The sequence below is a fragment of the Grus americana genome, chromosome 5 (genome assembly GCF_028858705.1).
Source record: "Grus americana isolate bGruAme1 chromosome 5, bGruAme1.mat, whole genome shotgun sequence".
NCBI lineage: Eukaryota > Metazoa > Chordata > Aves > Gruiformes > Gruidae > Grus > Grus americana.
Genome location: NC_072856.1, coordinates 6904580 through 6918022, shown reverse-complemented (window position 1 = coordinate 6918022; position 13443 = coordinate 6904580). Strand labels below are relative to the sequence as shown.

General features: G+C 43.0%; 1 protein-coding gene across 3 annotated transcripts in view; it reads left to right on the top strand.

Moving 5' to 3' along the window:
- Positions 1 to 5616: 5616 nt before the first annotated feature.
- CCDC34 (coiled-coil domain containing 34) overlaps positions 5617 to 13443 on the top strand; it is a 63394-nt gene continuing 55567 nt past the window's right edge. For all 3 annotated transcript variants that reach the window (XM_054828772.1, XM_054828771.1, XM_054828774.1), the window contains exons 1-3: positions 5617 to 5920; positions 9689 to 9821; positions 12294 to 12401. In XM_054828772.1, coding sequence (XP_054684747.1) covers positions 5718 to 5920; positions 9689 to 9821; positions 12294 to 12401 — 444 coding nt within the window. In that variant the 5' untranslated portion in view covers positions 5617 to 5717. The remainder of the gene's footprint in view (positions 5921 to 9688; positions 9822 to 12293; positions 12402 to 13443) is intronic.

Sequence of the window (13443 nt, the reverse complement as noted above, 5' to 3'; positions counted from 1 at the left end):
GGGAACAGAAGTATAACCTGTTAAGTGTCGTTTGAAAACTTCAGCCCAAAAATGAGCAATTAAACCTGTTAGTAACTGAAGCTTTAAAAGAGAGAAAGACACGGCGCAGCGTAAAGTGGCTGAACACGTGCAGGCTGTTCGAACGGAGGAGGGCTGTGATCTCCAACTAATGTAAGCCAACTGAGCTGAGGAGATCCTGCTATTGATTCAAAAAGATGGGATTTCAATGTAAATGTGTTTCACAGAGTCCTTGCACATTCCCCTAACCAAGACAGAAATTCTCACCTTCTCAAGGCCGCAGTCCTTGAAAGCAGATGGCTCCACATCTGCGACCAGCAGCGCCTGGGCTGGCACTCGCAGCGGGTGCAGCGTATTGTGGAGACGAGGATACGCCGTACCGCGAAGGAAAACTGGAGCAATCCAAGACCTCTCGGATTTCACCGCCTCTAGTCAAGCAGAACTACAAATACAGGCACAAAAATAGCCACTTGACAAGTATAGGCAGCGCTCGTTCGGCTCTGACACCGAGTGCGGAGCCAAGTAACTTTCTTCCTCGCTGCCGTGCCTGCCCCACCGTTGTTCCCCAAACTGGAAAATCTGAAGACTCGGCAAGGCTTCTTAAATTTAACTATATTTGCTTCAAATGTTCTATTATTATTTTTTCCAGGTGGCAAGAAAAATTAAGACATACATCCTTCAAGTTTAAGGCACGTTGTCTAAGCCTTAGTTTGTGCCTAAATTTAGTATGTTGGGGTGTTTTTTCAGTAGGATTATTTTTATGCTTTTTCTGTGTTCCTGAATGCAAGTGTGGAACCAGACACTACATCTGAAAGCAATCTTAACTGATGCTTTTCAGGAAATCTGGCTAATATTAATCAAGTAGAACTGAGAGGTTTCCCTCTGATGGCCCTTATGTTTTCAGAGACTGAGCTGATCAGATTACAGTTGAATTTTTAAAATTCAACTATTTCATAAAGAAGAGTTGGCAAATTCAAGTATTTCATAGAGTTGTCAAATCAGGCTAGTTGATTTATGCCTCGAATTTAATTAATTTCTGTGTTTGTTACCTGTAAAATTGCTTTCTTGAAATTTTCTCCATAAAAAGGTTTTTCAAATGCTGTGGATGGCAATTAGAGATTACTCGTGAGCAATTTGTCAGGAGCACCTGGATGTGCAGACGCGCTGATTGGCGTGACTGAACAGACAGAAGGTACAGGTCTGTGAATGTATTGCTCTGTTTACTCCGAATGTAACTCCCTGTGGGTAGGTAGCTTAAAGTACTTACTCCGTAGTTTGTGATGGTGTTGGTTCAGTTAACAGACTGAATGTGGTTTTTGTCATTTCTTTGGTGAGAAATTAGGCAGATTTTTCACAGCGTTAACAACCATAGGGGTGTGTGTATATATATTTATTCACTACACTCAGTTGTTTGCGGCAACTTTTGTGCTTTGTGGTGTCAGCTTGATTTTGCCCGTAGGCTTTAGCAGTGTCGGCGCTTAATTCCTGCCAGGGCAGATCCTTTTAGAAGCAGTCTTTCCTATTATGGCACTAAATTCACAGAATTCAGGTTTTGCCATGAAGCACCTCCTTGCAACGTGCTATTTGTCTGCTCGTTAGTCCTTCTGTGGCCATAGGAGTTGTGTACCTGAACCTGCAGGATTCTTGTTTCAATCCCTAGTATTTTACAAAATGACACTGTTTGGGCTCTTACCTTGCCCGTATTAACTAGGGCACGGTGGCTGTGGAGCTGGCTTGACAAGTTGGGCAGCACGGTAAGAAGAGGGATAACAATGACATGATTTTATATTTTCACTTCTCTTCAAGTTGGATGGTTCTGCCATTCCAGTAACGATGCTTTAATTCCCTGAAAGGTGAACCAGCTTTTGCCGCCCTCTGTATAGGCAGTCTCAACGCATACACTCTGGTGCCTTGTCACAATACCAAGGCTTGTTAATATAAGCTGTTTGCCCAGCTCCTGTTCCTGAATCCCCAAGAATTAAACTATTCTCTATGATGATATGGAGGGGAAGAGAAAGACTCGGATGTTTGTGTCCTTGGCAAGATTGCTGCCTTACCTTGTGACATCCCTTTCTTCGGTCTTCGCTATGAGATGGGCTTTAAGATCGGGGCAGGTTTTCAAGCCTTTCTAAGATGTTTTGAAATTACCTTGGTCTGCGCCCTGTAGAAATACTTGAAGTTTTGATGCCCACCATGATGTGGAGCTTTGCTCACAGTGCTCGTTTAGCCATGTAGTAAACAACTTCTATACTTCTTTTACTTCTTAGCTGCAAGCAGCACATACACAGATGTTCCTGTAAAACCATAGGTGGCTTGTGTTGAACAAAGCTGAGGCATTGTGTTGCGCACCTTGTATCCTAAGAATTCAGACCGATTTGAAATTTTCTCATTGTTGTAACTTTACTCGGCATGAAATTCATGTTCTAGTGATACTCTGTTGTCTCCAATACTTGAATCATCAGCTGAAATTATTTTAATAGGTTTAATTTGTTGTCTGCTGGACGCTGCAGCTAGTAATACTTGAATCTTTATTTGATGATGATCAGCTCAACAATCTACCACAAGTTGCCAGAGTTATATTAACATCATGACTATCAATTTGCTGCACGGTGATGTAGTCAATATTACAGGAGTGCTTAGATCAGAGATGCATTCAGGCCTTTTTTGTATTTTTCAGCTTGCTGGTAAACCTTTCCAGATGATCAGCTGGTTATCAGTACATGTCATCAGCGATAGGATAAAGTGGTGGGTTGACCCTGTCTGGGGGCCAGGTGCCCACCAGAGCCGCTCTCTCACTCCCCTCCTTCACTAGACAGGGGAGAAAAGGCATAACGAAATGCTTGTGGGTCAAGATAAGGACAGGGAGAGATCACTCACTAATTATCGTCACAGGCAAAACAGACAACTTAGGGAATTCATCTGACTTATTACTAAGCAAAACAGAGTAGAGGAATGAGAAATAAAATCAAATCGTTAAACACCTCCCCCCACCCCTCCCATCCTCCCGGGCTCGACTTCACTCCCGGCTTCAACCTTCCCCCCCTCAGCGGCACAGGGGGACGGGGAATGGGGGTTACGGTCAGTTCATCTCACAGTGTTTCTGCCGCTTCTTCATCCTCAGGGGGAGGACTCCTCTCATCGTTCCCCTGCTCCAGCATGGAGTCCCTGTCACGGGGGACAGTCCTTCACGAACTTCTCCAACGTGAGTCTCTCCCACGGGGTGCAGACCTTCAGGAGCAAACTGCTCCAGCGTGGGGTCCCCCACGGGGTCACAAGTCCTGCCAGCAAACCTGCCCTGGCATGGGCTTCTCTCTCCATGGGTCCACAGGTCCTGCCAGGAGCTTGCTCCAGCGTGGGCTTCCCACAGGGCCACAGCCTCCTTCGGGTGCCTCCACCTGCTCCGGCGTGGGGTCCTCCACGGGCTGCAGGTGGAATCTCTACACCCCCTCATCCTTCCTCCATGGGCTGCAGGGGGACAGCCTGCCTCACCATGGCCTTCACCACGGGCTGCAGGGGGATCTCTGCTCTGGTGTCTGGAGCACCTCCTCCCCCTCCATCTTCACTGATCTTGGTGTCTGCAGAGTTTCTTACATCTTCTCACTCCTCTCTCCAGCTGCAAAAGCTCTAACTTGTTTTTTTCCCCTTAAATATGTTATCACAGAGGCGCTGATTGGCTTGGCCCTGGCCAGCGGCAGGCCCGTCTTGGAGCCGGCTGGCATTGGCTCTGTCAGACACAGGGGAAGCTTCTAGCAGCTTCTCACAGAAGCCACCCCTGTAGCCCCCCCGCTACCAAAACCTTGCCACGCAAACCCAACACAGATTTGTTTTTTCCTTACAGGAACTATAGTGGTATTTCTCCAAGCTGCCAAGACTGGAGCTCCCATGAGATGGTAAGCTGAATCAAGAAGCTCCACCACTGCAAGGGGGAAATCCCTCACACCTCGTCTTTGCGTCTTGGTTTGGCCTCAGCACTTGTCTGACATCTCCCTGAGCTTTAACTTGCTCAGACCCCAAGTTGCTTGGCCAAAACAGTTGGAATGTTTTCTACTACATCAGTAAGGTAGCGTGGCTCAGCAAAGAGTCTGGTGAGCAAGAGGGAGGGAGAAGTCTGTGCTCCCAAGGAATGGGAGAGATACAGCCCTTCCAGTAGGGAAATGATGGAATCTGCAGCCTGAGTACCAAACAGCCCATCTCAAAATTCCCAAGTACAATCACTTGGGCATTCTTTAGGACTGAGTTAATGATGGCATTGAAGTGTCTCCCACCTCGGGGCGCGTTTTAGGTGGTGTCTAGGCACACATAATGGTTGTGTAGGTTTGATGGCCTTTTTATATCATTGAGCCAGTGAAATTCAATTTTTATGGCAAGTCAATTGCCTCAAATGTCACAAACGACTCCCATTTTAGACAAAGCATTTTTAATACTGTTGCTTATTTTTCAACTTGCCTATTCAACTAAAAACTATATTGTTAAACTCACCGTCCTGAAGATTCTTGGTAAGAACAATTATATCTATACAGCAAACAAATTTGCAATCACTTGCAAACTTTTACATCTCATGTTAGTATCCATAATGCTTATGCTTGCTCAGCCACAGCAAAATGGCTCGATGTTATAAAAAGCTACTGGCTGCTAGTCAGCGGTTATCTCCTTGGTAGATGAGATTCAAAGGCAATTAAAAGCTTTGGTGATACCTATGATTGTTGCTAATCCTGCTTAAGGGTTTGGTTAAAAGCCAGTCGAGGTGGCCCAACGTTGGCGGTGAAAAGAGACTGCGTTCCTGGGATTTGGAACCATGATGGAATATTGACAAAGTGGCAAACAAGAAGGGACAGGAGTACATTAAAAGTAAGTTTTATTTAGAACAGTTATAATAGACTCAGTGGAGAATTAACTGATAGGAGGGAAGGAAAGGACACCACTAGCCTAGAAGAGGTGTATGAAAAGTCTTTAGAACTTTAAATCAGAAACAAGATTTTAATTGTAGGGGCTAAAATGGGATATTGCAGTTCAAGGATAAACTACTTAGTGGTTAGAAAATGCCTAAGCTACCTTCTTCTGACAGATTAGAATCATCTTCTGTGGATGAGGTTGCTGGTTCGTTTATTGAACTAGTAAATGTGCAAAAAATGCTATTAAGTAAGAAAGAACAAGTGCAAAGAGTTCATATAAATTAGCATAGGGGAGTGGCGGTGGTCACTGTGGAGATGACCAGGGCCAGGCAGGTGGTTGCAGAGCCTGCTGCCTTTCCCGGACCGGGGTTCTTCCCTGGTCCTGGGAGGACTATACTGGCCGCCGGTTCTGACCCCGTATTTTCCCGGTGTCCTTCCCAGGCGCTGCCTGACCCCTCCCTGCCGGGGCAGGCGCCGGCTGGAGGCCGAGGTGGCGGCGGGAGGCCAGCGGCCCGCTCCTCCCTCGGGCGGGCAGACGGCCTGAGGCGAGGCGGGCGCAGGCGCGGAGGGAGGTGCTGTCACGCGGGCGCCAGGGAGGCGGGGCGCGTGCTGCGGACGGGCGAGGCGATTGGCGGCGCGGCGTCCTGGTTGCCATGGCGGCGGGGGGGGAAGGGGGAAGCCGCGGGGGCCGCCGGGAGCGCGGGTGGTACCGCGCCGCCTGCGTGTGTTGGAGGCCGCCGCTCTGTGGTGACGGGCGGGAGGCGGCCGTTAAACCGCCGCCCTCTCCCTCCGGTGCTACCCGCCGGCATGAGCAGCGGCGCCCGGACCCGCAGTAGGAGGAGGCGGGTCGCTCGCCTCAGCCCGCCGACTTCTGCCAGCTCCGAGGGCGAGGAGCCCCTCAGTCCCTCCGGCTGCTCCCCGCTCTCCCCCGCGTCCCGCCCCAGCTCCCCGAGCGGCGAGGAGGAGGAGGAGGAGCGGGCGGCGGCCTGCCGGAGCCGGCGAGGCGATAGGTAACCCCTGCGTCTGGGCCCAGGTCTGAGCAAGGAGCTCGGGGCCGCCCCTTGCGTGAGGAGCCGGACTCCTGTACTCACTGCCCTCTGCTTGAGGCCTTTGCTGGGGATGGAAGATGATTTCATATACGTATAGATTTGTTTGCATAGATAAGCGCTTTAGGCACTTCGTTCCCTTTTTATGATATCTTGGGAAGTCGCAGGTTACGGCAATCTTTTCATAGGCAGTTGAGTATTTTCATGGATTTGTAAAATGTCTATAAGATGTTGACATGAGGCTCAGGGTCTTTGCGAGTTAAAAAGGTACAGCCATTCCTGTCATCCTTTTAAACGTACTTGGAGACTTAAGGGCTATTTTGGTGAGCGTATATAGCTATACCCAGAGTCAGTTTCAGGTGTGCGCATTGCCCAGTTCCTGTGGCTTCACTTCATTCCCTTTTAATTAATGTGCAAACTTAATATGTCTTCTTTCCCTTGGCATCTCTTCTGCTTGACGGGACAATAAATAATCCTTATTCCTCCCTTTAAAATAAGAGGGGGAAGAGGAGGGGGTGCCTGGAATATGACCTTCGCACATCTGCACGGTAACTAATGGTGGCTGTAGCTAGGAAGACTGAACTGAGCTAAAAGTGCCAGTGGGGTAAGGGAAGGACAGCTGAGCTTCACTGGAGTGCAGGGTTCCAGTGTGGTTCTCAGACTCCCGGGGAGAGCAGTGCACATTGGAAGGACTATTGGCCACACTGAACTTTTCTTACAAGCGTTTCTTGAAGAAGATGCTGAAAGTCCAGGGAAAGCATTCAAATGTAGTCAGAAATAGAAGCTTCAGAGTGAAAGGGATGTTAGCCTGTTTATGGTCCTTCCTGTTTCAGGTTTTCTGTTAATCTCTCCTTTTACTCCTTCCCAGTAAGAAATTTTGTTCACGTACCTTGAAGTTCTGTAGCACTTAGTTCAAACCACTATGTGTCTTTGCAGCTTGAGATGCTACTTGAAACAGCTCTCAATTTTTGGGCCTGTTGCTGCAGTGTTCCCTGGCAGTGGTAAGATGCAATTGAAGATGACCTCTGTTAAGGCCCAAGTTGGAACAATCTCATTAAACTCTGTGGGCACAATATATACTTCACTTATGGAGACACTGCATCTGAATAATACTGCTGCTGTGTTCTAATAAGTGTCTACCAAATGTTCATATAGCAGCTTCCGTGTATAACTGCCAAGATCTCAAAGGTATAATAATAAAAAACACTTCTTCTTACACAGCCACTACCGCCCCCCCCCCCCCCCCATGCACACACTCTCTCAAAGAGTCTTTTTTTTTGTTGTCGTCCTCTTAAAGCTACACAAAAATTAGCCGGAGGCAGACATTTAACGTGGGAAATACAATATTTGCAAAAGAGAAAAGCTGAAAACAAGGCCTTATGAAATTATGTTAGGCATTTTCATACTTTCTTTGTGGATCAGTGTTACGTTTGATGGCGTGACTTAAGTGAATATATGGTAAATGATAATCACAGTGTTTTCTGTTAATCAGACTTCAGTTCTAATGCCAAATGTATCTAATTTTCTTTAAGGTACTTATTTTAATACAAATGTGCACTTGAGAATGTGATACTTTGAGAGGTCTGTTATTTTAATTATTCTGAGGAAGGTCATAGCTGTGAACATGCTAGCATTTCAGAAAAAGGTCGCATGAAATTCACGGTCTGTGTGGCTCAAAGTACATAATCAGTGTGCCAGGGAGACTGCGACCGGTGGCTGGGATGTACATGGAGAAGGGCTGGGTTCCAGTCTGTGCTCTGGTGCAATCTGAGAGCTTTAGATGCAGTACTTCAGAAGAGGAGACATGTTTCTTCTAGCGATTCTTTGTGTTCAGCTTGTGTTTTTGTTTAAACTTCATTTTCTGTTATTTCTTAAGTGTATACAACAAGTTTTTAACTTACTACTTTGAATTATTTTTTTGAGAAGCTGTTAGGCTTGAACTTTATAATTACTGGTACAGGAGAACACATAGTAAATATTATTTTTCTTACTTCATTCCTTCTACCAGTGCTTTTTCTCAGGTTGGTCTAATATGGCAGCATTATTCTAGTACAAAGTGCCATAATATAAATCGTGTGTAGCAAAAGAATGTATTGAGGAAGTATCCCTGCCCAAAATATCAAGTCTGGACAAAGTTGCGTTGCTTTCCTGAATTTGAATGCATAATACTTTTATCCTTATCTTTAATAAACTTTCAGGAGAGTTATTTTCTGACAAAATGTGTTGTTATGCCTTCTTAAGTTGCATCCTTTATTGTACATACCTGTTTAAAGACTGTCTCTGTTAAATTTTTGGTCTGTGTTAACGCTGTAGCATAAAAGCCCTAGGGTGGGCAGAGTGTGTTGGACCAGGCTGGGCTCAGGAGTGCTTGGCCTGTGCTGCTTCTGTCCACGTGTGCCAGTGCCCTTGTGCTACCACAGCTCTGTGGCAGCACACTGTAAAGAGAGTTGGGGGCTGATTCTGTGTGGGGAAAACAACCCTTTGGCAGGTTAGTTTCAGCGTGAATCAGTTCCCCTGGACATGTCACAGTCATGTTAGCACACACACATGTGGGTAACAACAATGGAGAAGAGTAGGACAAAACTCCTTAGCACTGACATTGTCCCCAAATGTTTTGTATGTTTAGAATATACTTCTGTGATTTACTAGAGTGTAACATGTGTTCCAACAGAGTATTGCTATTCCCTGTGAACACTTAATATTTTTATAGTGATAAAACCCAGATATCTTATGATTAAAAGATTTATTTCAGGAGCATTAACATAATATGCTTGTTTGAATGCCTCTTCTGCAGCTTGAATTCAGCAAACACAATTAGTCACTGTAGTGAAGTATGTAGGAAGGTATTTCCAGAGCCCATATGTCCATATAAAGTACTAATGTGCAATCTAGTTTCACTATTTTGTTGTTAAGAAAAAATTCTAAGATAGAAGAAATCTTATAAAGAAATCTATTGGCATGTTTTCAATTTTCATTGACTTAAAGCCTAATATACTTACTTACGAGGTTGTACACGTATAGAATGTTATAAAAGATATTTCTGGCCTGGGGCTAGGATTGCTGCGTTATTAATGAGTAAAGAAGTTATGAGTGAGTTATGCAAGGTATCCTATTAAAAGTCTAATAGAACCTTGTATAATATCATCAGGTATTGTATGCAAGCCATATTTCTTAAGTATGTTTCCTGTGAAAGCTTTTTAGGGTGGAAAACTCTGCCTATTAGAGTGAATGGATTCTTAATGCTGAGATTGCTTGATATCATGAATCCAATTCTATAGGACTTGAAAGAAGAACAAATATTCTTGATTATCCTTTGCTCATGCTAAAGGCCACTTGACACATGGAGCCTCTCTGTGACCAAGGACAGCATGGTACTGTTAAATTCTGATTTCCCTTGATTTCCATATGTGAGAAGGAAGGTGACATTTTGATGTTTCTGGGGTTTTTGTTTAGTTCGTAAAAGGTAATGCTTGAATCTGTCCCACAGTTTGGAACAGAGGGAAAAAATCACTAGCAAGCTAGAATTTCCTAAGTAGAATATGAGGGGGATGGTCAAAGGTACACTATAAATGCCATTTTTCCATTCTAGAGATTACTAAGAAAGTAGGAAAGTAATGTCATTGTTGTCGCAATATACTATAAATGTCATTTTTCAAGGAAGTAGCACTGCTTAACTTTTCAGTCGAATATATTGCAGATAATATTCTTTTACATTTCTTGTTTTTAATTCAGGAAGGCTGAAGACTCTGAAATAGCAGGGAGGAAAAAAGAGTCACCTTTGAAAGACAATCTTTCACCGTGGGAAGAATGGTTCATTAGCAAAGAGAAGGAACTACGTGCCCGCTTACAAGCTAGAGCTGCAGAGGTGAATATATCTGATAAGCTTGATGTTAAGTCAATAGAAGACAGCAAGTACCAAAATAGAGGATTTTTTTCTTTCGGTTGTGGGAGCACAAGTAGCTTTATCCATTATTTTTTAGTGTCTTGGGCCTCCATAGTGTTTGTGTTTGACAATGCCGACATGATTCATGCTGCATGCATTCTCTTTTGCTAAATGTTATGCTTCATTGAAGTGGTGCTGTATAATATTTTGCTTATCCAACTGTCAGGTAATGGTTCAAGTTTAAAGGATTAAAACATTTATATAATTGGTACCTTGATTTTCATCATGGGTACGTATGCCTGCATGTAGGTAGTAAAACATGACAGGGCGTATGCTGGGCGTAAGCATGCCAAGCTACTTGGCGAGATATGAGGTACAGTGTTGTTACCCACTTAGTGTGTAATTATAAATCTGTTTGGTGTCCTTTCTCAGGATAGGTTTCCCTGTCCTGGCATTTCTTTCCCTCCTTCCATCTTTTGCCCCCTTGCAAATAAACAGTTCTTGAATAGTGGGGCTGGGGCGGAATTAAGGGAGAGCGCTGTATCTTTTCTTGATTAATATGTTTGTAGTTGCAGTTGATTAGATGATACTGTTGTTTAAAATCAAATTGGAAGTATTGGGTAATGGTTAGAACAATCACATCAAAGTTAGATCATTTCTCACTTTAGTTACTGATTTACTATTTGACCTTGAGCAATGCCCTAACCTTTCTGTGATTCACTTTATCTGTAAAGTGAATATAACATACAGCTGTTTTATGCCGGCTATCTCATGCTGTTTATAAAACACTGCGGGAAGGTTCTGGAACAGTCTCTTAGAGGTCAGCATAACACCAAAATAGTTTATTAAACTTGAGGAATACGTTTTTATCCGCTAATATTCACCACACATTTTGTGACTTCCCCTTTAGATTCCAGTTTGTTAGCTGTGTCTCCCTGTTTTGATTTTTTAAGTACAAAAAATGAGCCAAAGTAATTTCTGGCGTCACGTAGAAAGTGTGGTTTGTGTATGGACTTCTCACGTGGTCTTGATAAGGAACCAATGCAATTTATTCTTGTGTATTACACAATAGCATTTATATAGTACTAAATGTAATCTAGAAGATGTCTTTCTGAAATATATATTAAGAGCAGTCATAGGACAAGCATTACTTAAAGGTGGAATAGGTAAATGGTTTATTTTTAATTGGTAAGATTTTGAAAACATTAGGTGTTAAACTGCAACATAGGCAACTGAAATAGCTTATATCAGGGAAAAAATACAATCAACCTTTTTGTAGGATGCCAGAAGAGAACAAGCGATGTGATATAAAAATGTATTACTACATTTGCATATAAAAAGTATTCTAAACTGATATCCTAAGAAACAGAAGTCCCAGATCTGTTGCTGACAGCAGCACCGAGTCTGCCCTGAACATTGGAAACGTGGATAAACGTTTGGAGTGGATAGCGGATGGGGTCTTCTAAGGTACTTACAGTGCCGTCACCTTTTATGAAACCAGGATCCCTGCAATACAGATGTCTCAGAACTCGAAGGAGGTGTTAGTTGCTGTAACTTTGCCTCAGTACAGCAACAACTGTATTTTCAAACTGTGCCTGTATTGTATTTTCTTTGAGCTCTCTGTAGGCTCCTGTTTTTTTCTTGATGTCTTACTAAATTGAAATTCAATGTCATAAGGAGAGGGGGTTCTCTCTGAAACTAGCTGCAGTGTAGGGGCCATAAAATCAGTTTCATGGAAGTAATTCCATCTATCTATGTTTGAAGGTAGAATTTTCATTGAAAAATAGCACTTTGTGCTAATGCTACTGATAGAGAAGCTAGACATCTCAAATTGTTATCTTAGTCATGGTTTTCCTTTATCGATTCATTTCCTTGGAGAGATGTAAGTGATTGCGTATACACTTTATGTCCTATAAAGATAAAATACTTCAGAATTTCTTCTCTCATCTTCAAAATAAAGTTCCTGTTTCAAAGTTTGCTAAAATCTACAAGAATTTTGGCTTCAATAAGCTTTGGGTTAAGCCCTAAGGTTCCTGTAGTTCTGGTACTAAAAATCACGAGTAATATTTCATTTAGCTTTTGATGCCTTCTTGAATGCAGAGCAGTACACTGTGTAAATTTTAAGTATTGTAGGACAGTACTGCTGCGAATTAAGATTCCACTGACTGAAAGGGCATTAAAATAAGCTGAGGAGTGATTTCTTATGTTGAATTGTTTCCAAAGCCTAATTAAAACATGTATTTCCAGTTCATATTCTAAAAATCAGACATTTCCATTGATTGTATTTCATAATATTTGTATTGACTGTCATCCATATTTTCCAAAATCTTAATGAAGGAAAAATTTCAAAACCTAATGCTTACATTGTTTTAACTGCAGCACTGTCTCCAGTATTGAGTGTATTGGTGTAGATGGTCACCACAGATTTAAGATGTGTACTTTTTCTTTAATTAGGAAATGAATATACAGCTTGAGAAGATGAAGCAAAAGCAAGAATGTGAAAGGAGGAAAAGGATAGCTGAAGAAAAGCATAAGGAATGGGTACAAAAAAAAAGAGAAGAGGTAAATACTGCTGTGGCTGCAAATATTCTAGCACGTACCATGCTTAAGTAAACCTATGTAAAATTTACTTAGACTGTTTGGACAGCCATGTTTCTAGTTTGACGAATGCATGGCTGTTTTAATTGAAAATTGTAAAACTGCACCAACACAGTTAAACATTTTTCCAAGACTGATTTCTTTTTTTTTTTCCCCTAAGGTATAGAGAGATTTGTTTTCTGAGTAGTCAGATAACTGACAATTGGCCTACATCTTGTGCAGTAGCCTTCTGCTAATTATAGCTGGGGTTCTGGTCTTCAGTATAGCCCACTGTTCCTGACTTCCTAGGTTCAGTGCCCCTGCACTTTGGGTAGAGTGTGCGTCTTAACTGTTTGCAATGTCTTGTACACCAAGTAGAGCCAGAAGAAGGATTTAGTTAAGTACCATTGTGGACAGGCAAATAGTATGGTAGAGTTTAGAGGGATAATTGAGGTGTGAGGCCAGATTCAGGAAATTCTCAGTAGACCACAGTTAGCAATTGGGAATTCCTTCATCCAAAAAGTCATTTCTGAGTGGGATCAAAATTTTTTTAAGTTCTCTTGAGAGGGATGCCTAAGTCCAGGATCAGAAGCAGACAGAATCATGACCTCAGTGGGGCATTGTACAGCTCTGTGTCACACAAAGCAAGCATGTGTAATGGGTGGCAAAAATGGAAATGTTTGGGAGGCTTGGGCTTCTTCAGCCCCTGGTAGTTTGTGGGCAAATGTGTTCATTGTCTTACGGTCTGTAGTGATACCAGTTGCTTATCGTTCTGTACCTCTGGTTCTGAATAAAATCACATGAAAATTGATTAACAATATCACAATGGCACTAGCTGGGTTAGATATCCAGAACTCATACATTTGTCTTCACCATTTCAGATTTCCTTCTTCAAATTCAGTCAAGAACCATTAGAATAACCTGTGTTTGGATCCAACTTAATTACTCTTAGTCTCAATGCTGACTGAATGATTGGCATAAACCTGCCCCAAAACCAATCCTGCTCTAAGCATTTATTATGATGTAG